Source organism: Bombus affinis, chromosome 6, assembly GCF_024516045.1.
Source record: "Bombus affinis isolate iyBomAffi1 chromosome 6, iyBomAffi1.2, whole genome shotgun sequence".
Taxonomy (NCBI): Eukaryota; Metazoa; Arthropoda; class Insecta; order Hymenoptera; family Apidae; genus Bombus; species Bombus affinis.
Window position 1 is genome coordinate 10,793,739 of NC_066349.1, and position 27,337 is coordinate 10,821,075.

Consider the following 27,337-nt stretch of genomic DNA (forward strand, 5'->3'; position numbering starts at 1 on the left):
GTAAGACGTTTATGTGAAATCCTGAAATACGTCAGCGTTCGGATGTAGTTCTCTGTACTATTATTATTTATTCCTGATCCAGTGCCTTTCAGCTGCGGATGATTTCCGGTTACATCTTCATTTACATTTTACATAGCTTTGCATATCCTTTGTTTAAATCGTTCTATCTGACAGTTTCACCTAATTATTTGAAAGTTAACTTACCCTGTTAACGTTGCACGCCTCTTTGGCGTTAGACATCTCTATACCACTCTTCGATACATTCTCTGTCGAACCTTTTTTGACGAAGAAACACGTCTACCCGTTTCGAATTCTTCTTGTTTATTCGTAACACCGCATCGCGAATAACGTTAAGCGTGGCAGAGAGTTTATCTTCTTACGGTAGCACAGAGATCGTTCATCCAATTATGTAAAGTGGCGACAAGGGACGAGTGATGAGATTATTACTGGAACCAGCTAGCACTCACTGGATTCTTCTTGAGATACAATAACGTTATAAGAATAATGCAAACTCTGGACTCTCTAAATCACATTGTAAGCAGAGTTGGGTTTGAGTCAAAGGATTTTTGGAGAATTTCTTTTTTGAAATAATGTAACACGATTTATGTACCTTTCTTCTGATATGGATTGGACTATGTCAGAGTATTGATAAAGTATTGTCATATATCGTGTGATTGTCCTTTCTAATATTAGGTTAGTTCTGGATCAGAGTCTTCTCCTTAAAATTGTTTGGTTTGAAGGATTCTTCTTTTATTTTGAGAATCTTTCTCTTCGCATCTTCCGGCTTAGATCAGCACTTTCATCTTAAAATATTATAATATAATTCGTGTATTCTTTTTCCGATACAAGATTAAATCTAAGATTAACAGATTCTTCTTAAAATATTGAATATATCTCTTTAGCATTCTTCTTCCTACCTTCAATGCTCGGTCTTAGATCAAAACCCTCATCTTGAAATTCCAGTTATAATTCGCAGATATTCTTCTTCTTTGTTTTCAAACAAGCCTCGCAGTAGATGATTCTGTTGATAAAATATAATTCAGTATATCTTCTTTTCTCTGCTTTCCTGGATGGTGTATTTGGCTGGATCGTTAGTAATCGCAATCAGAGTGAAAAAGTATCGATTAAAAATAATAAACACAGGGTGGAGATCGCGTTGCATCACCGAATTCATCGGCGTCCCGCTGTTCCTCTCGGTTTGCGAATAGATTGGGTTATGAATTTGCTTGACCTCTCGTGGGAAATTGAAAACCGTATACGTTCCCTGTTACCTCATGGCCCGAATACTATTTCGCACGTTCCGCATGACCGATCTATGCGCTGGCTTTTTCACCCTGCTCTTTATGCTATTCTTCATCCTTCTTCCGAGAGTTTAGCCTTTCCTTTCAACCGTTGAAAGCCTCTGCGATCTTCCACGCTACGAGTTCATCCGCCTTTCTCTCAATTCTCCTTCTATTTCTCCCTTTTTGTCCCCAGCATCAGTTTCTTGATCCTGCTTACCCCTAGAGCGTGGATCGTTTAACTTTGCGTCTTTCCATCCTTATCATCGTGGATAATTTCTTCCATTTCTTTCTCTGAAATTATAAGAGATAGGAATTAGTGATATCTATCAGTGATATTTGATGTTCATGCTACTAAATAATTTTATGGATGTAATTTAAAGAATGGAACCTAGATTGAAAATTGTCTTTTCTATTAAATATTGCAAGGAGAATTGTAATTTGAATATTTTATATATAGTTGCTTATTACTTATATTCTTTGCATTTTTACAGCTTCAAATTTCACGTAAATCCATAAAAATCCGCAGTCTAGTATCTCCCAGCATTAATTACTTGATCCTGCTTGCTTTTAGAGCGTTGATCCTTTAACTTTGCGTCTTTCCATCCTTATCATCGTGGATAATTTCTTCCATTTTTTGCTTTGAAATTATAAGAGATAGGAATTAGTGATATCTATCAGTGATATTTGATGTTCATGCTACTAAATAATTTTATGGATGTAATTTAAAGAATGGAACCTAGATTGAAAATTGTCTTTTCTATTAAATATTGCAAGGAGAATTGTACTTTGAATATTTTATACATAGTTGCTTATTACTTATATTCTTTGCATTTTTACAGCTTCAAATTTCACGTAAATCCATAAAAATCCGCAGTCTAGTATCTCCCAGCATTAATTACTTGATCCTGCTTGCTTTTAGAGCGTTGATCCTTTAACTTTGCGTCTTTCCATCCTTATCATCGTGGATAATTTCTTCCATTTCTTTCTCTGAAATTATAAGAGATAGGAATTAGTGATATCTATCAGTGATATTTGATATTCATGCTACTAAATAATTTTATGGATGTAATTTAAAGAATGGAACCTAGATTGAAAATTGTTTCTTCTATTAAATATTGCAAGGAGAATTGTAATTTGAATATTTTATATATAGTTGCTTATTACTTATATTCTTTGCATTTTTACAGCTTCAAATTTCACGTAAATCCATAAAAATCCGCAGTCTAGTATCTCCCAGCATTAATTACTTGATCCTGCTTGCTTTTAGAGCGTTGATCCTTTAACTTTATTTCATTCCACTCTTGTTATCGTGGATAATTTCTCCCAGTTTTTGCTCTGACATTACGAGAAATTGGAATTAGTCACATCAAACTTATCCGAGAAATCATAATTTGCCTTTGCGAGCGAATAAAAAAATAAATGAAATTTGCTTTGTTTAAACTTACTTCGAAGAAAAACATCGAAAAGGACTATCGCTTCTTCTGATAAAGGGAGATCTACTTCAATTACCACCAAGTATAATTCGAAGTTCTTTAGAATATATTACACCGTGTCTCCAGTATTTAGATGATCCTTCTACTCGTTTCTAGCAATTTCTTCAAACTCTGTAATTGCAAATTACCCCTGTAACGTCTAGAACTACAGCAAAGTCGCAGAAGTACTATAACGTACAAGTGGAAAACTCGCAGTCAAAGAATTCCAAATGAATATAAATATGAAATATACGTAAGACAGTGCATAATACAAGGGGAAAGGTCTTCATCCATACATCAACCAGAAATCGGAAAAATCTCCAGAGATGCACCCTTGTGAATTTATCAAATTTCTCTGGAAAGTCGTGAATTATTCGTTCCAACAACTCAAATAATTCTGCTATTAAAAGAAGCGGAGAAAGTGCTGCACTCCATACCGAAGTAAAACGCTTTATCTCTCAACGATATCAGACTCCAATCTGCCACATCCTCCGCTTAATCTCCAAAGATTATCTACAATTCCCAGTGTTCCATTCTATTTAACGTACTTTCATCGGTGATTATCTCGATCAACCGGAGGATCCCCGCTAAGAAGGAAATTGTAGTAAATTATTTTCGCGAGTTCTCAACCGAGGAACGTTCCATAGCGCATTATCAATCGAGTCGAAATAAATCGCAGCCCGATGGACCTAGAATGTAACGCGGTGGTAGGGCAAGTAGTAGGGGAAATGAAGGCAGTATCCGGTGTCTCGATTCTCGAACGGATTTCTCCGCGTCGTCCTACATGCCGGCCATTGCACAGACGATCTGGCGTCGGTCGATTTTATAATTTATGTCGCGAGATCGCCGAAATGGCTTTACGAGCGGTGCCCCCGTGGCACGAATCGCGGAAAACGACGTTTGCGGATTGCGAAACAGGGGCATTTGCGCGCGCTCACCACTGACGTCATTCCGCGTTACGAATTTACCAAGGGGCTGCGAACTTTTCAATCCTATATACGATATACGTACGTGTACACGACGTACATGTATCATGCCAACCTCCTGTTTCTCTTTTTCCTCTGTGTTTCGCCTCTTCCCCTTCCCCCTTTTTTTCTCTCGCTTTTTATAGAGGCTTTCATGTAAAACACCTGTCGGTGATCATTCGATTGGATGAAAGACCGATCGACGATAGAAACACGACCCTCCCTCGATGCGTTTTAGATATTGATGCTGGGTTCGATTGGTTTTTTCCTGTTTGGAAGTATTCGTTTCCTCAGACGTCGGAATCGGTTTTTTGTCGCGGCGATATTTCCTTTTTAATTATTCTTTTACAATTTATCTCCTGCATTTTCACCATTACGTGGTTTCTTCTCTTTTGTTTAGTTGGGTCGTATACGCGTCTTTTTGTCTGTGTACTTTTGATCCGTTAAATGAGAGAAATGAGTTAAGTCGCTGACCAAAGTGCCTTGAATTACTCGGTTGCTCCTCAGGAACTCTGTCGGTAAGTTGTTTAAGCCGAGTGTCTCAGTTTCTTCGGTGCGTCGTTTATATCTCTGTTAAAAATATATCATTCGTTTCGTTAAGTCTTGATTTTATTTTTGGAAAAGGTTTGTCGTTAAATAACGGTTCAATTAATACTTACGCTGCTACCGAGATTACATTCTTCTAGGGGAAAGATACGTTTCTTTTTATCAGAAGCGTTTTTGCATTGAGTTTTACTTATCGACTGTGATTTAGGGAATTCGAACGATAAGTAATGAAACTAGGATCCTGTTGCATAGAAATTTACCAATTAATAATGTTAGGGAATTGACAAGTTACAGGTTGTAACTCGCACTTTCTAAAATTTACTTCTAAATACATCATTTGTTTTAGTAGCAAACTTGCTACCGTAATGCAGGAGAATTTATAGCTTACTCTATATATAGCCAGCAAGAGAAAGTTTAAATGGGTATAAGTGCGGGTATAAAAAATAGGATAATTTTAAGACACAGTATTGCATTTGGCAAGAGTAGTGAATAAATATATATGTATACCCTATACATATAATCTATGTGACTGCCAGCAACATAGTAGAAAATATCTAATATAAAAGTTATTAATATGTGCGTATACACAAATAAATTATTTAACAGCTTTATACTTTCTTTTATCTGCTACTGTATCTGTACGCTGCACCAGAGTTTCTTCTCTTTTTTTCTTAATAGAAACCTAATGAATATTTAACATGCCACAGTAAACATGCACCACTAGCATTACTAACATTGTTGTAATAATTACTATAATTAGCAAAACGCAACTGACGCATTAATATCAATAGTCTTCATCTTGTATTTCTGTTGAGAAATATTCTGAAATATTTCCATTCATTACCACCACTTCTATCCCAATTCTCCACCCTATCCCCACCCATCTATCGACCTATCAATCTCCCTTGCCCTTTGCCTTCTCGCAGGTGCAAGGTGAGCCCGAAAACGCGTTCCTGTTTCAAGGAAGGTGGGAAGGTCGATCGATCGGCGTGCGACGCTTTTGAAACGAAACGCCTGCTTTCTTCGAACGCGTCGAACATCTCCTATTTCGGCGAAAACTTTCACGGACCTTCTCGAACGTTGTACTGGAAATGGCTAGTCCATGGCTAACGTGATCGAAGTCAAAGCAATTCCTTTGCTCGAGCTTTTACAACGTCGAGCCAGCCATCTGGCTCTCTTCCGTTTGTCTTTTGGCCTCTCTGCGCTTTCAGCGCGATTTCTTTGAGGAAGGTGAACATTTTCAGAGAGCCTCCCGGTCCACTTTGTCGTCCTTTTAATTGCTCTTCATATTGTACTCATAGGGTGCGAATTCAATTAGGTTAGATGGTTTTTTTATACCATTGTAACCTGCTGGAACAAAGAATCGATAGAGTAGCAATTTGAGGTTAGGTTGATGAGGAGATCGTGTATGATTAAGAAATTGGAAGATTAGTAAGAGTTCTTGGGGTGTACGAGAACATAGTTTCCCATGGAAGATTGTTTGATGAGAATAGTTAATTTTATAGGAGAATGGCGGGCGGTATAATTTTCTATAGGACAGAGTACTCTTTACACTCATTGTCAAAAGAGATTAAAAGCGGTCGATGAACTCGAAGATAAGACTCGCGTAATGCTTTCTAGCTCTTCAAATTACTAACGAGGAAGGTTCTCGAGTTAAAGTCTGGGAAACCTCTTTGGGAAGTAATTTCGGTGGCTAACCTCAAACATTCGCGTCACAACTACTTACATATATACAACGGTTACAATTGGGCTTGTATCGCAGTGTATTTACTATAGCATTTATATATTGATTGATTAAGTCTAAATATATTTAGTTCTATTTAATAATACTTTCATATGACTACAAAAATTTAATATTATGAAAATGAAATACGGAGTCTGATAAAAAAAAAAAAAACACTTTGTTAGAAAATAAGAATACATACAAGTACTTTCTGTAGTCACTGTATTATAGATACGTTATATGGTATCTTATACGGCGAACAGGAGAAAGCTTAACGTGGTACTTGTGTATAAGAGTGTAAGGAAAATTTCTGTTGAACATTTCCTTGCACTAAAAACTGGTCTTATCTAGAACGAACAATTATATTATACGTTCAATTTTCTCGCCAATTATAATTCAGTTTCTTAAAATCACAGCGTTTCTTCTATTTCACGCATTAAACTTTCTTTTGATCGTCGCTGTAGACTACATATGTAGTCGCTTTAAAATTGTACCTGAATAAGAAATTCACATACTGTATTCGACGATCAAATGCAAATTCATATTATCATTTCTGGCTTCGACCAATCTGGAATACAGTTTTGATAGTGGAATAATATCGTTGAAAGCTACGCAGAGATCAGCGAGCTGGAAGGTTTTCAGAGAAGCGAAAAGCGATCGGAGTAATCGTGCGTTTTTCTTGATGGCGTCTATCGGGAAGGTGGTAAAAGCATAGTCTTGGCGGATCGATCGATTACTCGGTGGAACTCGGGAGGGAAAAGGGGTGGCAGCCGTGCCAAAAACTCCTCCCACGAAAAATGATGGGCTACCTTGAGATACGGTTCGCTTTCTGGTGAGTAGAGAGAAGACCGCTCGAAATCCGGGTGACCTCCTTCTCGACACGGTCTTTGCCCTCCTTCTTCGTCTTTTCTCTCATCCCTTCGAGCTCGTACTGGCACTCCTCCCAGCGACAAGCTGATCTTCCGGAAGTGTCGCCTCCGGTTCGGTTCCCGTGTCGGTGACGACTCAGGGAAATACCGATTGGAAAATGGAAAATCGTTGTCTCGACTCTTGATAGTTTGTTTCGAGACTTCCGGGAATACTTTGGTTTTTCCTACGGTATACTGTGTTTATTATCTTAAGATATTCAGGATGTTGTCAGATTTCTGTTGCTCTGTTTGCTCGAGAATGTCGGCGTTGCACATAGATAATGAATACTTACGAATAATTTAGTTTGAAAGTTTCTTTGGTCAATGATGTTTGAGACTTATTTTCGAAGTTTAGGATTTTCCTGATACTCTCCTGGAGTTTAGATTCTCCGAGTTAAGAATTGAATAATTTAGATCTCCGTTAGAACACATTAGAAGCCTAGAGAATATTCGATTATTCATTAAGCATGATTTACTAAACAGCATATTAGAATTATATTCTGCATATGTCGATTAAGATTTGCTGAATGAAAGTCGTAATCTTCGAGGCATTTGAGATTCAAAAATACCTTGGTGTTCTTGATGATCGTTAAAAAATAAAAATAGATCAATTGACGATCTATGAAAGACAATAGCAACCATCTTGTGTAAATAAACGACGGATCGTCCGTTCGTTGTCTTTTTATCGGGAAAGCTCGCCATCGATCGTTAGGCGAACTACTTTTCCGCTTTCGGTCGACCTTCGAACGCTATTAGAATTCTTGCGAATCGGACTCGTTGCCCGATTTCGTTGCTTCCAATATTACTACTCGCTTTCTTCACGTGCCACTCTAAAATAGCATAGACCTAGGGATATAAGTTGAAAATAAAGAAACAGCCAGGTCAATAGATTCTTTCACATCCTCGTTTGAATCGTTAAATCGTTCTGAAATGTAATTAATCCACAAAATATACGTTTACAGAAAAGTCTGAAAATCCAAGGGTCACTTGAGCCTTTCAGAAACAAAATTGGCTAGCTTCACTTTTTATGAACTTATCAATTTCACATAAATCAGATGTGCATAATTGGTATTCAATATCTCAAAAAAGGAATATATCATGTGGTTCCAGGAAGCACTTGTACATACCTTTTATTTTCTAATAAAGGGTTTTTTTTGTCAGGTTCTATATTTTTCATTTTCATAGTGCCTTCTTTAATTATGCGTAGTCACTGCAAAATGATAGGAAACTCTATATACTTGGGCTTAATTAATTAGTACATAAGTATTATAATAAATATTATGATGTACAAATACTTTTTGTAGCCGCTCTAAATTTATTTATCATAAGCAGATAGTATAAATGATTGTAAATCCCAATAAGAATTCTATAAAATAATGTTTGCTGCTGTTTAATAAAAAAATGTTTCTGAGCGATTCGTTTGTCATAAAGGGAAAGTTTTCTTGGGGAATCGTAGTTTCGTCAATTCTCTAGGCGATTCTTGCTCTCACCTCCGGTTACTTCCAGACAAATCGGATAAGTCGCTCCTGCAGGGGAGGGTATCATCGATTCTCCTTACTCCGATGCTTCCTTTGCCAGTTGTTCGCGAACAAAACCCACGAGAATGACGGAGTATTCATGAAAATTGTATGGAATAGATGGTTTTAGGCTGTTCGACTCACCTTCGAGATTCCTTGTCTTCTCATTTGTCGCTTCCTCACTATCCGTCGTATAATAGACGCACTTTGTCGCGTTCTCGATTTACTCGCTTAATGGTGGATTAACAAAACTTCTACTCGTTCAGCCAGCGTTGAGATATTGAGTTTGAGTAACTTTTCGCCTGGAGAATATGCTGAAATGAAGATAAATTACTCTTTTGTAAGATACTGAATATTAATTTATAAGAAATTATTAGTAGAGAATTTGTATATATTATATATACATATTACATTTGTAGGAAATTTGATGGGGCAAAAATACATATAATATATACAAATATATAAAATATCGAAAGTATAATACGTGTCATAATTGTTAGTAAATAAATAGTCCTCTAATTAGATTCCATTTTTGGAAATATATTTACAAAAATATGAATTTCCATAAATATCCATGATCTGATTATCATTAATTATTGATTGGCGTTGGTAATATTGAATTTTCAATTGACTAACTAGATAGATGATATTTTACACTCGATTATATAATATTTGTACAGGAATTCTCAATCTTCTTACAACTTTATCTTGTTGTAAAATCACATTTGCTAGATTGCTGATACTTTGGACTCGATTATTTAATTTATGCAGGAATTCACAATCTTCTTATGACATCATTCTGGAAGTTCCTGTCGCATTAAAGATACATCTTGATATTTGCATTAACGAAAGTTAAAAAGGCGAGACGACCCAGTTTATACGTTAAGAAATTTGATACGCTACCAAGTTTCGTTAATCTTCTCTTATGAGTAATAATTTTAGTATTCATGTTAACTATAGCGCGAAATTCTCGAAAATATCTTCGATTTTACATTCCACAGGAAGTCGAGGTCATGATACATTCAAAGAGCCTGTAATTCCAGAATCACAATTTCAATCCCAAAACGAATCGAATCCATGAAAATTCTCAGTGGTTTTCGTGGACATTGGCGATCCAATTTTCTGCTAGTGCGGATGCCCTTGCGACTTCCGGTCCGCACGAACTGTTCCGTCCTGATTTTATTCAGTGTCCTTCATTTCACTTGCAGATTTTGTGGTTCCCTTTCGACCCGTCTTATCTATACGCTTTAATTCAATTGTCATGCCTCGAAACTTTCTGTGTTGGTCCATCTTTGAACCATCGGAAGCTCTCATAGCAAACAATATGTCTGAAAGAAAGAAATATTGGCTTGTAATATAAATTCGTCCTGTTTTTATATTTGTTACGATACTTGTATGTATTACATGTACAAAAACAATATTTTATAATTACATAAATTCATTTTCTTTTTATACTTGTTACAACATATGTATCTAATGCATTACATACACAAAAACAGAATGAATTTATGTTACAATCCAATATAATGACATATGAAAGTGTTTGAACACTACCATAGAAAACATTCATGGATACATTGTACATATTATAGAAAAGATTTTGAAATTTCATTGGTGCTGTAATGAGACACAAGCGTCATAATTACATTAATAATCTGAAGATGTATATAAAAGTTAGAAAATATTTATTTCAAACATATATTTAATTAAAAATAACATTTTAAACATATGGTTAATGTTAAAGATGGCTCAACTGTATATTGTAGTTTACTAATATAATTAATAATTGACTATTCACATATTTTGGCCATTTCTATGAAGAAATATATTTCTATAATAAATATTTTGAAATTTCTACATACATTTTCAAATTTTACCAATATAATTTCGATATTCATATCTCATTACAGTGCTTCCTTGTCAATGGCTTGTTTATTGCAATTTTTCTCAGTCGCTGAATTCTATTGTAACTAAAAATAAATTTATTTTCTTAACTGCAAATAATTCCATTTTTTTTCTAAATTTACATATAACGTACCTTTTTTTTTTTAGGTAAATATCATCGATTTTTTTCTCGAATTTAAATTCGAAAATTAAATTCTAAAAAAGCCGGATTTTTGAAGTTTTGCAAAAATTACAGCTCGTTCATGCGCAAGATTATATGGTATCTACAGATATTTTAATCAGTAATTCGTGCATCCTGTTAACGAGTTCGTTTTTTGTACAATACTTTAGTGGCACTACTCACGAAAAATTAAATTCCATGTGGTTAATTAGCCCTTTGATGCAGCGTATTTTCAACAAGCACGCAAACATCGATGCTCCTTGACAGTGTAGGCATCTCCGTGTGGCTTGTTCCAATTGTATCTGAATTTTATCCGTGTGAAAGAATCCAAAAGCGCTCAAACGTTGTTGGTACTTTGCTCAGGGCCAGCTTTTATATTCATTTTAAACTGTAACTAAAAACAAATGAATTACGACACATTTCCAAGTGAACAATTTCTCATAAAATTCATAGAATTCATATACATAATTCGTATAATTTATATCTCATATAACTTTTGTATATCATATGAAAAGAACACGACGAATAATTTAAAAATTTTATTCTATTTGGTTGTGAAATTATATCTCTGTTTTTGTACCACAGTAAACTATTCAAAAATACCCATTATCACAATATTAGATATAGTTTCGGTTGATCATACTTTACTTATTCTTGACCTTAAAAAGTTCTATCTTTATAACCACTTTAGTCATTAATTGTAAATAAGTGACTTTTTAAAAAAATGGTTATAGGAAGAACGTCTTCAAGATACTGATATAAAAACTGATATATTTATTTCTAAGATACTATTAAAGAAGAGTTTTTTCTTGTTTTGAAAAAATATATCGTGAATTGCTTTTGAAAGGCGATACAAAAAAAAACATGGTGGAAATGAAAGTGTACGAAAAGTTACCATAGGAGTAATTTTAAGACGACACTAGACAACGAGTTCTATCGATATCAAGAGCAATCCCTAGTGACAGCTGGGCTAGAGAAACAAAGGACGGTGAGAGAGCGAGCCAGGATCTGGCACTGGTGCAACGCTAAGAGAAAAAAAATAATCTTCCCCTTGAGTGAACCGAACGCTATTCTGCTTGAATTCTCATCCCTAGATACTAAGCTTCATTCGATACGTCTTATAGTTGTTCATAAAATATTTAAAGGAAACGTTCGAGCACAGATTCGTTTTTGAGAAAAATCGACTCTATCAAATGTCGTAATATCGATAGTATCGACAAGCATCCTGGCTTTTGCAGACGTGTGAGACGCGATTAAACGATATCTATAGCGCGGAGGGGAAAATGTTTCAGGAAACTTTGTAATTGTTCCTCTTTTGTTTGAACTTCAGTGACAACGCACAGAAATAGAATTTTTTTCAAAACACAAGTCCAACTGGTCGTGGTTGTTTATTCTCGTTCTGGGTGAATGTTCTTTTTAACCTCAAACTTTAGTGCAGACTGAATGATCGAAATCGACTTTCTTAAAAATTTCTTTGTATTCTTTCAACTGTTCGTTTAACTTGATTATCTGAATCTTCTTCTACAATTAATTATTAATTAATAGTATCAGTGAATTGACAATTGACGGTTATAGGTTATAGGCTTCTATATATTTTGCAAAAATTCACAAATTTATGTTGTACAAGACATGTCAAATTAAAATTTATGTATTATATAATTAGTAAAATTCATTTGTGAGTTTTTGATTCATTATCAAACTTACTACTTTTATGGAAACAACATTTATTAATGCTAGTAACTTTTAACCTGCCACTTATTTTTGTGAATATTATTTTACTGTTTGTAGAATTCTTTCGACTGCACCCTGTAATTTAAATCAGTTATAATAGTAGATTGTTTAAGATGGTCGATATAATGGTCGATAGGTAATCGATAAACGCTTGTGACGTCACAGTATATCAAGCTCGACTACATAATTATGGCAGACAGGATACGTGGATAAGCTGACGCCGCAGATATCATATAAACCTATTTCCGTGTGAAAACAAAGGAAATTAGCTGCTACCAAGCGTCTCGATTCCACGTAATTGAAGAGTTTAAATGGCAAATGATGTAAGTCTTGAAGAAGAAAGCTATTGTAAATACCATACTCGATACTAGACTTAATTATGTTGGAACTATTGACGAGTAAAGTATAAATACTGTAAATGATATATGGAATAATTCATTTTAATTTCTAAAATTATCGCAAGACACAGTTAAAATCGTAAGTGTCAGTTTATTTATCTAGTTATTTATTTATTGAATTTCGAAAGTTTATAGCTTCTTTCATTACATACATCAATATTAGAATTAATATTTGCACTCTTAAACATAATTTGTAGAATGATTTATAATTTCATGCTTTTCTCTTGCAATTAATATGAGGGACCTAAAATTTTACATAATGTGATCAATATGAGGGATGTATAATTTATAATAAATCGAACAAGCGTTAATTTTATATCGACACAGTTTTTATTTACCGAAAATCATCACTCGTGGCGCTTATATCGTTTATCGATTACAAAGAGTAAATCGAGTTCAATTGAATTCACCAATTGGCATTTAGGAAGAGAAGAACAACACTTCTAAGATTGGATATAATTCGAAGATATCGCAGCAATTTCCAGCGATTCGACTGATTTAACTTTATCTAACCTGGAAACAGTGGCATTTTGGAAGTTGGATCGATTTGAAAGAGGTTGTATTCGAAAGACGCTTTAGCCTTAGAAATCAATGGCAAACAAACGTTGCGTTATTGGAACCTACGGATCGGAAGACCGATGAAGCTTGCAACGTGATTGGCGTTGTTTTGAATCCGTTGTTGAGTTTTCGAGTGCAATCCACGGCCGATCTTCCCGAGATCCAGAGTATCGAACCGTACGGTACGTATCGTAGCTTTTTTCCGATTGGAAACACCGTATTTTCCCTGTATTTCGCTACCACGTGATGTGGAATGGTAGGATTCGTCGTCTGACATGGTAAAATTGGAATTTGTGAGGTTAGGAATTAAAATTTTTTCATCGAAAGAATCATACTGTTTGATAAAGTTTAATTTCGACTTTAGTTTCTATTTTTCAAACTGAACATACAAATAAAATGTGTATTTTTTAAATTATATTTAGATAATACAATTTTTATTATGTTGAATACAATTTTATCACCTATACACAAATTATACATATACATGTATATATGTTTCAATAGTTACTGAAACAATTGCAAGATAAGGAATTGAAACTTAATAAAAACTTTGTTTTTTCTTTTTCTCCTAGTAACTTCTATGAAGTCTAGGCCTCTACATACAGATTCTATACATTGCAATAGTTACTAGAATAAACCTAAATCAAGACTATAAATACTTTTTCTTTTTTTGTTATTTTAGTAATATTTTCCTTCAAGTCTTTAGACTTTAGTTACTTTAACATCACTCTGTATTACTATAATTTTCAAATTATTCGCATGATCTACCCATATTCCCATGGTCTGATCGATCGAGAATAAAGGACAGGAGCCGGGAATCTTCGTTTTTCGTTTGTCCCACGCATGACAAGCGTTAAAACACGACACAACATCGTAGCATGTGCGCAGGATTTCATTGTCAATCAAATGCTTCCAACCCAATTATTCTCATCTTTCGGAAAGCTCAAGGATCCCGAGGACGTCCGCGGGCACTGTTACGCGACCAATCGCGTCATGGCAACGATCTCCTCTCGTGGGCCGCTGTTTCGAGTAAATACGACTCCACGGATCCATAAAGATAACTCGCAGCGATTTATTGCCAGCGACATGAAAACGCAATTTTATCTTTCACTGTTGGCAGCTCCACGTCCGCGTCCCCGTTCGACCAGAAAAATAGCTTGTGCTTTAATATTAATACGCTCAGGCATCAAGATATTTTTCACGATTTATCGTTTTATACTTGTTTATTCATGTACCTCGACTCGTCTTTTTCGACAAAATTATAATTTTTCAACTCTTCCACGCGCATAAGCAATACTATCTTTTCATAAGTTATTAATAGACTGCGGATATTTATGCAAATTTGTATCATAAACTACTAAGGCTAAAGAAATGTAACCTACGGAAGAATGATTTCTTTAAATATTGTACTTTGAATATTCTATCTAGTTTTGCGTGTCACGTGTATTTCACGAACCTTTAAAGTTTCTACAAACTTATATCTGTCCAATTTGGTTGTCAATTAATTATAAACGCGTTTGTTTTCGATGTTGAAATCTATTACGTCCCCCTTGCATAAGCATCCAGAAAGCAATTTTCTTCTAATTAGAAAATAATTCGATTCTGAAGGAGTTAGATGTTTGGAAGAAAATCAACTTTACAAAAATACAATTTTCAATGTTCTTTCATTGCAGCACTTAAGGAGTATACCTTCGACCTTCACCAAGACTGCACGCGTCTCCTCTCAAATCACATCCAGCATAGAATCTAACCAATCATCGAGCTTCACCTGCCATCGAGAACCAACAATCGCGATAAAGGAAAGAACGCGAGGACGCCAGAATCGGCCGACGAAGATGTGATCGAGAATTCCTCTTGGACTACGTCCCCCTGTCTAAGGGATGTCCTCCTCCGCGGGCACCAGCTGCACCGACGCCGAGGAGGACGCCGAGGATGTGGAGAACGAGGTGGCAGGTAGCGCGCAGTCGTCTAATTACTTGCCGTCGGGTTTCCGTGATAGCGCGCGCGATCACCTGGAAGGACTGCGGTTAGATGGGTCATCGATCGCGCGTCCACCAGCCGGGGACAGTTCCGCGAGCCCATCGACGTTGTCGTGGTCGGTGCCTCGATAAATCCGGATCATCGTCCTCCACCACCATCTTCTCCCCCATCTTCCTGTCTTCTTTACGGTCGTCGATCGACGTTCGTTCATCGACGACGAAGAGTCAAAGGTCTCCACTTCCTCCGTCGCGAGTCGTATCCACGGTGGATGCGGAGCTGGAGCACGTACCAAGCTGGAAGAGGTATAGGAACGCTGATCGTTGGAGCAACGGAGGACCGTTCGCGTTCAGGTGACGACAGAGACGTCTAGGTTACTGCCAGGTGGATCCTGAAATCGTCCAAGATCTGTCCTGGATAATTCGCGTTATTATTTTTAGTTTCTTACATATTTTCCTTTTAGTTTCTCGTAGTCCGGTTTGGCCCGAGTGTTCTGTATTATATACACGTAGAGAGAAACTGTTGGGTGTTGTGTCGGAGAATCGAGAAGCTTCTATCGGTCTGGCCGGTCCCAGCTGTGGAAGGTCAGAGGACTGCGAGATCGGAAGTTCGGACGAACGTTTCCGGCCACTGTCACGCTATAGAACGTGTGAACTATCTCGCCCGAGGATTTACACGGACGTGTACGGGACAATTGGTCGAGCGTGTTGCTACAGCGTGTTTGGAAAGGCGTATATCAGGTCGCGGCGGTTGTGCTCGTTTGGACCGGTTCCAGGCGGACGTGAAACCGTCGACAGGTGATTCGGGCGATACCACAATGGTGAACTACCCTCGAGTCATGACATTCAGTTAGTGAACGTGCAGCTTGTTGTCGCGCGTGTGCATCTATGCAGCTGTAAGAAAGTATTAAGAAAGAATAGAAGAGAAGAGGAAGGATCGAGAGAAGAAGGCTGGACATGCGGCGAGGAAGACAGCACGTAATCGTCGTAGCTAGAGGCTGGACGAGGTCCTGATAGCCGCAGCGACCAGGATCCGGGATCATCCAAGGAAGAAAGGATGCCAGGGGGGCGCAGGGGCCTGGTCGCCCCGCAAAACACATTCCTCGAGAACATCATTAGACGGAGCAGCAGTCAACGTGAGTACGACACACCACTTTGATTGGTTTCCTTTTCCTATTAATCGTTTTGTCGAATATACCTGTGTATACGTAACTAGAATATGTATAATATAAATGAATATAAAATACACAAGGTGAAGAATTCGTTCTATCACATTGGTTGGCAGAGTTAAAGAATACCTACTATGAATGGTTCTATCGCATCGATTAAAAGAAAGAGAACAAAGAAGCGCTATATTTGATTGATTATTCTTACAAGTAGCGGATCATCAAATCAAATGAAACTGATATAAAAGACGATGCTCTAATTGTTTCGAGGAAACTCCAGATTTTCACGCTTCTAGCGAATAGATAATAGCTGCAAGAAAGTGTAAAGTGAGTTTCTTTGTACCATTATCGTAGCTGTAAACATTCGAGTCTCTTTTTAGCAGCGCTGCAGTAAAGTGCGATATTTCGCATAAGAAAACACAGCAAACAAGAAACGCAGTAACCGTATCATAAAGTATTCTCTTAAGCCGTAAAAGCCTTTGTTTCCTGGTATTTATTTGCCACGAATTGTTCCTTTGAAACATACTTCTCTCTTCGTAATTGGCCAGCAATATACGTTTCAATTAAATTTTTTGATAATGTCTGGAAAAATATGAAGCCGTATAGATCTTCTCATAAATTTCTCATATTGGTCAAGTGCAGTAATACGAAAGAGGAACAGAAAAAAGGGGATAAATTGATTCTTAAGACCAATTTCGCGACTATTCGCGGGATTTTAGTGCGTGCTCTTTCGCATTCCCTTCACCCTCTTCCCTCTGTTTCACCGTCGTGGAAATATAGGTCAAGCTAATAACTTTACGTAACCGCGGCAAGTGTGCAGAGATAAAAGTTGCCCCCTCGTATAACGAGATTACTCGCGATGACCATGATAGATTCTGCTTCGTTACACGATTTAACCCTTTCGCTATACCTATAGCAGTCGAAGAGCGGACACGCTAGAGGCTAACGTTACTTGAATCGCACCTTGTTGTTTACAGATACAACGTACATGAGTTACACGCAGAAAAGGATTTTAAGCTTGCACGGCTCGGGTTTATATCGTTGATGCAATTTGAGGCTTCCTCGTCTAAGCCTCTGTGTTCAATAGAAATTACGTTCTGACGTTTTGCTATTGCAGGAGAATCGGTCTGTCGCTGCAGCAAATAGTAGGTCTGTTACTACAGTAGTATAAGTCTGTCTGCACGGTAGAATACTGGACGCGCTTTACTCGTAATGTATGTTATTCGTTCGTTTAAATGGACTTCACCAATTCTCCTCCCAACGTATTACTTTTCGCTCGCACAATAGTTCACGCTCAAATAAACGAATTCAATCGGTAGAAGTTCAATTAAACGGGTATCAACTAAAATTTCGTTTCAATAAATGGATTTTACTATATTCTACTACATAGTACAGTCTTATACTATATAGATACGTATATCGAGTAATGGAATTTTATCTCTATTAGATACCGGTGTACCATTCTGTTAGCGAAGATGCGCTAGTCGCAGCGACCATGAAATGTTCCAGTATTCTAATTTCTCTTGGACACGTCTGGCGATCTCAAATTGTAAGAACGAACTGTAAGATTCCTTGGATTTGAAGATATCGGAAATTCCACTGCCTTGCGCTATAAGTTCTACTGCTTGCGAAAAGAAATTCGACGAATGATAGGCCGAGGATATTTATGGATTTATAAGAAGGTCGAGTAACAAGCGTGTTACCAGAAATTAAAATATAGCGACAGTATTAAATATTAACGCGAACGCGAAGAAGCATAAAAGTAGAGCAGGAGCTTTTTGATGAATGATAGTAGTTATTGCTATAGAGAAATGGTCGAATAGTAACGTGTACCTGTAGGAAAAAATTCCTCCTTCACGCGATGAAAAAATGTCATTCTCGTGCGATTCATTTACAAATGGTCGGCGATATCGGCCGTGTTGCCCTCTTTACCATCTCGCCGACAGATATTTAATTAATATAATTGGATGAGCGAGCGTGTATTTCACGATATCGTCCCCCCGCGTCTTTTATCGCGTTTGTCTGGATTCGCGGCGCACGTGCGAAGTAACGCGGCCGAGCAGCTTGGTAACGAGCTGAGCTTTAATTGGCCTTCCCCGTTTCTGGCTTAAGTGCGCTAAAACGAACGTTGTTTGACGCACGGAGATACACGGTCGCGCAAAAGTAACGTCCGTAACACCGCGCGTCCTTCGGAGTTTCTTCGAAGCCTGGAAAACTGCTTGTTAGGTAAAATAGCAAAGAGCGTAAGCAGCGTAAGCTGGCTAATTATCTTCGTTAACGAATATTTTATTAAAGATCCTACGACAGCGTTGAATCTCACATCGTTGTATGGTACTTTTGTGCGCTCCTGTATTTTCGAACTCAAAGCGATTAAATTCGATTACACGGTAAACTGAGCCGAGCGGAAGTTACCGAAAATAGGGTGAGATTAAAAGCCATCAGAGATGAGTTGAGAAAATAGGAAATTACTAGAGAAGAGGAATCGATAGAGAAATTATTTCGCAAAGAGAAATCAATCCGTAGGTTACATTTATACTGTTCACGTTTTTAATGTGTACATGGATTCGATTGGATCATGATTATCGAAAGCCGAAATAGAGGCGAAAGTGGAATTAAGGCGAATGGAAAAAATAGGAAAATTATAGAGAATCGAACATTTTAGGTCACATTAGGAACAGAGAAACAGCCCCGCACAAAATTCAACCATACCTAAGAGGTTAAAACCAGACACCCTGTATATCGTACGAACATCGTGAAAACGTAAAATTGAAGATTCTATTATACCAGCAAAATTAGTATCATTTCAAACAGCGAAACGATATCAGGCAATATTGGTCCAACACGCGAGACCAGTGCAGCACGACTTCTGTGTGTGTGTGTGTGTGTAATATTTGAATACGAATTCATGCACGTTACACGGTCGAATAAATTATACCATCCTGTGGTGAACGATTATTCCATCTCAGAACGTGTTCTCTCGTTATACATACTGTATCTTGTTATACATAATTTGATTGAGGTTGCAGGATAGGCGCGCCTCTATCCCCCTGTGAATCTTGGGAATCCGACGTACTCTAGTTAATGGGTCAATGCCGCCCACACTTGGTTTCACCCTTTTGCAACAGCCTATTCATCGTCAGTGACCTTTGACCAACGCCGACAGGCCGTGGCCGACCGTTTTTCGTTGTTATCGCGGCTCGAGCACACTCTCGATCAGAGATTCGCTCGAGACGATGCCTTTTCCACTAATATTCGATGAATACGAGGAAACGGTTGCTCGTAGTCGACCATTCGAATGGATTCGAAGGATCGATTCGTCAACACGTTGACCACGCTACGCGAAATTTATATACAGTGACTGCTATCAATAGACGGTGGATTTTTATAGAAACTCATATTTTTTGAAGACATGATTGGAAGAGTAGAGCCTCGATAGAAAATTGTTTTATCTGTCGAGCGTTAGAGCAAACGCTATACTTTGGATATTTTGTATATTCTTTTGTATCAGAGATGTTATGTATATAGATATTGCATGTATAATAAACGCATAAAAATTCGCCATCTACTTATTATAGCAATATAGGGACAGCCAGATGCTCCGTATACTTGTTTATGATAGCGTTATTGAATTAATTGAATCATCGTTAATTAATTGTTTAATACGTCAAAGCAGTTGTATAGTTGAAGTATAGATTTTATTTGTTTAATGTTACATTGCTTCTTTTTCTATGATAAGCCACAAACTTACATAATAGCTAAATTTAATATTATCATGGAAACGTTTGTACAATGAGTAAGTTACATGAAATTCGCCAAAGCATATTGATTTTATATGTTTTAAGTGTATACATTGTCTATAGGACACATATTTTGCGAATATTAATTCACGAAATATAATATAAATATTATATAAATTCGCATAATATAAATTCACACGAAATTAATGCAACTTGCTCGTTGTTAAAATATCCCCGCAATTTCTTTATCATTTACTTTACTTACTTATCCTGCAAAAATCTATATATTATATATAGTATATTAAGTAAATAAAATCTATCTAAGTTCTCGTTAATTACAACAAGCACTTTAATTAATCATATCAAAATACGATTCGCGCAATATTAATAAACACAGCCATCTCAGGACACGTACAACATTTACATTTACATACATTTATTATTACATTTACAGTTACATTTCTTTCATAGAACACCGTCTTAATAAAAGCAATCTTCTTACACTTTCGTACAACCACTTTCGTACAAACACTTTCGCCACTATCTACCCATTCGCCATATCTACATTTCATTCCTAGAACATTGTCTTAATAAAAATAATCTTCCAACATATCCACGGGCTCTACCGAACAGTTTTAGCAGTCTTCTCTGTAAACGACTATTATAAGTTGCCTTTAGGGTCTACGTTCGCAACTCTTTCTCGTTTAAGGAACAACGAGAGCAAACATAACGCGACTTCGCCTCATCAGGAACCTCAACGGCAACTGTAACCTTCTGAAATCGCGCCACGAGGCGTCAGAGAACTTGAAACGTTGGAAATTCAACGCAGATTGCAAGTACTCTCCGAGTCCGCTGACAAACTGTCTGATTACTTTCGGCAGTGTAGAGAAGATAGGGAACACGAGCATTTATAACGAAGGAGCCCCAGAGGCTCGTTTCAGAGACCGTGCTGTTCTAAACGACTTTGGGTTACTGGAATTACAGTGGAACCGGTGTCCTGCTTTGGGAATTTTTGCCAGCTGGCTGCTGCAGTAGATTCCATATAGCATTCCGAACTTTCGATTTGGTATCGCGTTTCCTTTATTAGGTCGGTGCATACGACACGTCGTTTCTTCTGATGAAATTTTAACAGTGGCTTGCTTCTACGAATTACCGCTCCCTCCATCGAAATTGCTTCTGCACGATCCAATGCATTTTTCATCATTTCGTCTCGTTAGCTTCGTCGTCCGATGTATCGGCTCCTTGCACAAGTTACGATACGTAGCTTTATTCCGCGTAAAGTTCTGTTCGCAGTTATTTATTACGAGTACGAAGCACGCCGATGGAAAAGGATAAAAAAGGAAAGAGGAAGAAACGGTATTTCCTTGGAGAGCGAACCGAGGAGGATTTATGAAGTTGCTGGCCAATGATGTTGGCAGCTACGGAGACGAACGTTGGAACTATTCGATTAGCAGAAATCACGGATTTTGCGCGATTATTCGAGACACACGATGGTAGTTTTAGTAAAATCAATGGGACGTAATTATATTTTCGTTGTACAGCTTTGTACCAAATCTTGCGACTATTGCGATTCCTCGTAGACGTTCGCTGATTCTTGCACGTGTTACGCAGTATGTGGTGCAGCTGTTTACCTTGTTATTAATTCTGTTACGATTAATATAAGTATACATCAAGGCTGTGAACCTACAAAAAGGAAAGAAACGAAATTAGAAGAAATTCTTGGTGTTTTAATTGCAGTCATAATTTTAGTTATAGTCATTATCTAATAGGTCTGTCTGTGCAGTAGAATAGGTTCGTCATCTCAGTGGAACGAGTCTGTTCCTACAGTAGAATAGGTCATTGCCATCCAACTCTTATCTTGCTGTGATACATATAACTCGTTCTTGCAATAGGAGTTCGTTAATTGTCCTCGTTATTCCACGAAGAAGACATTGTTAACAATAATTATTATCGTTTTACAAGTTACCGAATGATTCTAATATTGCAGAACGTAAAAGGTATCGTCTAAAAGAATTTTTTCCTCTAGAAGGGATCAATTTTTCTTAAAATACAATTGGCTAGATTACTATAATCTTCGAAAGATCGGATGGCCAGCAATTTATATAAAATCCCCGAGTTTGACGCTAAAAATATTTATTTCACTTCGGTGATCTCTGGCGAGAACTCCGAAAGTCGAAGTCCGTCCAACTTGAAGATTCGATATCCGATTCAGCTTCTCGCAAGCCATCGTGCAGCGTTTCGAGTCTTCCGGGAAACTTCCGAATATTCCCTGGAGCTGCAGATGCATCATCCTGACTTCCAACCTAACCCACCGGACGCTCGTGGCCCCGACGACTATTCTGAAACTAGAGACCGTGGCCCGTCAACGCGTTCGTCCTGAGCAGATGGGAAATCCGTCTCGAGAAACTGCTGACAAATCTGATCAGGAAACCGAACGACGACACGTAACGGGATCTTTCTGCTGTTTTATATATCACAGAGGTCGAGAAACTTTAGGAACACGATAGGCAGTCTCTTGATTGGACCTTTTGATATTTCGGAACTAGGGAATCCGATTTACGGTAATCAGTCGGACTTTTATTAGAAAGCGTAAAAATGCACGAAGTACGAATGTGCAAAATATACAGCGTGTCTTGATTAAGTGGTGAGGCTGGAATATCTGGAAAGATTCGGACGCGAAGAAATGTTTCAGAGGAAAGTTATATGGTATCCTGTGAGACGTTCTATACGTTTTTACGTCTGTAAAGGAAAACTTACGAAAGTCGGCGGGAGAGAATATGCGATCGAAAATGAAGCTATCTATTGAAAGATTCTAACCTCTTCTTTGTAGACTGTTTCAAGGTCATCGAAGGATAAAACGAATCAAATGGATAGAAGTACAGCGTATTTCCCTTCCATACCATACGACTTTTGTCTGAAACATTTTTTCACATCGTTCGTATTTGTTCAGACATTTGGGCGTTTCCAGTTAGTACTAACCTTACCAGGCCTGGTCGAATTACCAGGTTCAAAATTTAATTAAAGTTGTATATTCGTCGTTATTTCCTTTGTTCGTCCAATTTTATGTAGATTCTTATATTATCCGATTAACAATTTTTGGTAATGTAAGGATTTACATAAAGTTAGACGAACAAATGAAATAACGACGAATGTAGAATTTTTAATTAAATTTTCAAACCGGTCATTTGACTGGGCTTGGTAAGGTTACTGTTAAACAGGATATACCATATATTTTTGGTAATTATGTACAAAAGAGGACTTGAAAGCTCGAATGATCTTTATCTTGAAATATGCTGTAGAGGGGAAGTTACTTATTTGAGTAACACGCACTTTGTTCGAGGCGTGGGACGATCGAGTTGAAAAGTTAGGTTAGGTTACATGTTTCGGGGGATCTGGAGGGCTCGGTCCGCAATAACCTGACTTGACCTAACCATACCGTTATTAGGATCGCAATCCTATGCAAATAAGTATGGAATTTCATTTCCAACCACTTATATCGGAGTAAATGTAATCTAACAAAGCATGTACCAATTTCTTTTCGCCATAACCTTCGACCTTCGAAATCGTCCCACGTTCTTGGACAAAGTGCATGTTACTCAGGATCCTCCCCTCCACGACATATCTGAAATTCAATAAATTTGGGGTTGAGTTCCTCCGTGCATAATCAGCAATTTATTATTCGTAATCCTTTTGCCTTGCGGCTTAACCAGTTAGCCGTTTCTGACGAGTATTCTCGTCATCGCTTACTTTTTGCCACGCATTTCAGATACACGCTTTTCCATCAGAACCCCGACCCCGGTCTTCTTCGCTTTCCTTCTTCTTTTTTCCCCGTCTCCTCCATGACCTTCCCCATTGCCTCCAGACTGCCTTCCCTTCGACACTCAGAAATTCTTCAATCGCCAATACCCCTCTGCTATCCTGACGTTCCCTCAGAACGTTGGAGTAGTATTAGTAACGTTGGAGTAGTAGTAGTAAAGTAATACGCGTATAAAGCGACGAACGCGCTCATAGAAGGTCACCAAGCCTCGTTCGTATGTTGACATAAATCGTATGAAACTTCGTGTTTATATAACCCGCACCGTGGAAGTTTCATGCGTTTAACACGTTCACGACGAGCCGAACCACCGGTGGTACATTCGTATCTTCCCCAAGGGACATCATGCGCCACCGGTGGTACACGAAATATCGCCGCGGCATAACGATTCAAAAACCGATTACTGTAATTAACAAATTTCTTCGCGTCCTTATTCATTGGGTAATTTTTAAGTAATTTGGGCGACACGAAAGATCATATCGGGAAGTTTTTCGCAGAAAAACCTGAGAGGTTATGGAAGGATAGGACATTCGAGTTGCGTGAAACATATAGAAAGGTTATGAAACAAAATGGCACCCATATAATTCGATAAATGTATATCGAATGGAAATGTAAATCGGAACTAACTTCCAATAGTTATTGCAATATTTAGTATCTTCTATTCTTTTATTTGATTTCATAGAAATATGAGTATGCGTAATATAAATATCCTTATAGGAATTTTATTGTTATATTATCGTATCTGGCAGCTAAAACAGATGCTTAGGCTCAACTTCCCTATTTTCCTTTATAAAAATCTGTAAAATAGGTCTGGATAAATGAGATAATACTATCGTAAATCGTATCTTTAGCGAGACTAACTGCTTGTAAGGGGGTTGTTTAGCGTTTAATAAGCTATGAGGCGGTGAAAAAATATTTCTGTCAATGTGGCGTTAGATCGATGTCGTAACATTAGCTCGGTACATTATCCCAATGGATTTTTGATGAACCACTGCAATAGCGTGACATGATTCGATTCAGGAATACGCGTCGTGATTCGTCGAATCATTGGCTGTAGCGTTTCAAGAGCTTCGAATAGGCTGATAAAGTGGTCGAATCTATTACATTCGTTCGATCGGTTATCCATTAGGAAACCCTCAACAACTTTTGTTATCTTTTATTAAATAGCATCGGAGTTATTAATATCGATATTGTTAATTGTTTATTGATATCGTTAATTGTAATATCAGTGTCAGAAACACTGGAACAATTTAATTCGTAACTAGGTCTCGATCGAACACAGAGATATAATAAATAATACATGGATGATAGTATAATTAAAGCGACAGAAATGATATAATTTAAATAAAAAGTTGTAGGAATGATCTTGTTAATCCACAAGTGTAAGTAGTTAGTTTCGTAATTTATACGAAGCGAATGAAAAAAGTTTCGATCATATTTGCGTAGATACACCGATGAACGTTTAGATTAGGTTGATCTATGTAGGAAGTGCAACTTCAATATCCAGTTTGTTTAGAGTTTGTTCAATATAGCGAAAGTTATCTTACAGTTCGACTATACACATAGTCATTATTATCTTATCATCTAAAAATCTTCTTTGCCACTCAGCATACCTACACAATAAAGGGATTCGATTTAATAGCGAAAGATGAAGATTCAGTAGATAAAATCTTCACAGTATCGACGCCTGTGGCTCTTGAGTTTCGTCGTTGTTCCAACAAATCAGCAAGATATCCAACTCTAAAGACCTCATCTGCTGAATCTTCCTCTTTTGCTCTTACAAATCCCTAGTTTCTGAGTCATCATCCTTGTATTTTCTATCGATACAGTTCTCATGTACAGTTCAGATGAATCACAAAAATTCACTGCGCGGAAGCAGCTGTGTAACAGTTGAGATCGTTCGAGCTAGTTTCCTCTGAAATCCTGACATTTTTAATTATGTTGTTGTAGAAAATTGACGTTTCACGACGTACACGTTATTACTTCGCCGTAACAAATAAAAAGTTTGTCCGCAACTTGGCATCTCCGAATGATAAATTCAAGTTGATGGGAAGACACGAAGATTGATTGAGGTTGGGCTAACATCTCGTCAGCGTTTCAATATTTTCTGCCGTGGCAAAGGAGCGAAGCGTAAACTGCGCCACTTTCCCTCTCGTTCGCTCTTCTCTTCCGCTTCTTATGCACAGGTTGTTACGTTCTCAATTCAAACGCGCCGAGAATGAATTAACCAGCGGCGAGGGTTCGTGAAGAGGACCGGCAGTCACGTACGCTCGCCCGCCTGTTTTTCGTCCTCCTGAAAAATGCCTGGCGAAACAAATTCGCCGACTCGCCAGCACGTGTTACCTGGAGCTGACTTCTTCGGGCAATTGCCTGTTAACCCTTTAACAATGTCGTTAAACAACGGCCAACCATCGAGAAGAGAGCTCTTCCAGAAAGAGGAAAATCAAGTTATACCATAGCGGTGGCTAAACTGCGGCTCTTTTTCAATTTTACTCAGACTTTTTGTAATTTTCCTAGTACTCGCAGAATTATTTTCTCCTGTAAAGATCCACAATTAGTCAACTTATTTAGAAGATAAGCTATAAGGTGTAAGGTATAAGATAAACCTAATTCATGGTAAAAACACATTTGAGGATGTTTTGTAGGCGACATTGCAAGTGCAAAAATGAAATAGTTTTGTGTTTTTATCTAAATAAAGATTCACAGTTAGTCAATTTATTTAGAAGATGAGCTATAAGGTGTAAGGTATAAGGAAAATCTAGTTTAGGGTAAACCCAATTGAAGATGTTTTGCAGAAGGCATTGCAAGTGCAAAAATGAAATAGTTTTGTGTTTTTATCTAAATAAAGATCCACAGTTAGTCAACTTATCTATAAAATAAGCTATAAGGTGTAAGATATAAGAAAAACCTGAAGATGTTTTGCAGAAGACATTGCAAGTGCAAAAATGAAATAGTTTTGTGCTTTTATCTAAATAAAGATCCACAGTTAGTCAACTTATTTATAAAATAAGCTATAAGGGAAACCTAATTTATGGTAAACCCAATTGAAGATGTTTTGTAGGCAGCATTGCAAGAGCAAAATTGAAAGAGTGTTGTGTTTTTATCTAGTGATATTCTATGTGTCAATGGGGATACCATAGTGTAGAATCAAAGAGCAATTTTCATTGGTGAATAGTTATGAATATTGTTAAAAGATGACACTAAAAGATTGTACGTTGAACATCGCCTCTGTATGAAGCAATGTGAGTGGCGTTAAGCGATAGCTATTTTTCTCTATCTTATCATTAATTTTGCGGCAATTTTTGCCTGGAACATTGTAAAATATACTTTTGTAATGAAAGTAGAAAGAACATCTGGGAAGAATATATTTTGTACTTTTTGTACAAGTTGTTTTGGGGACAAACGGTATTGGTACTTGCAGTACTTCCAAATTTAGATGACTGGCTCATTCAGTTTTCTCTGCGACTGAGAGAGGGCG

The 27,337-nt window shown here is 37.4% G+C and overlaps 1 protein-coding gene across 8 annotated transcripts in view; it reads left to right on the forward strand.

Annotated features, from left to right (window-relative positions):
- Positions 1-27,337, forward strand: part of LOC126917692 (potassium voltage-gated channel protein eag) — a 157,913-nt gene that overhangs the window by 3,752 nt on the left and 126,824 nt on the right. For 7 of the 8 annotated variants that reach the window (XM_050724864.1, XM_050724868.1, XM_050724867.1 and 4 more), the window contains exon 2: positions 14,840-16,278. In XM_050724864.1, the coding sequence (XP_050580821.1) occupies positions 16,200-16,278 (79 nt within the window). In that variant the 5' untranslated portion in view covers positions 14,840-16,199. Of the gene's footprint in view, positions 1-13,224; positions 13,349-14,839; positions 16,279-27,337 lie in introns of those variants that run through there. The other variant, XM_050724866.1, reaches the window with a different exon arrangement.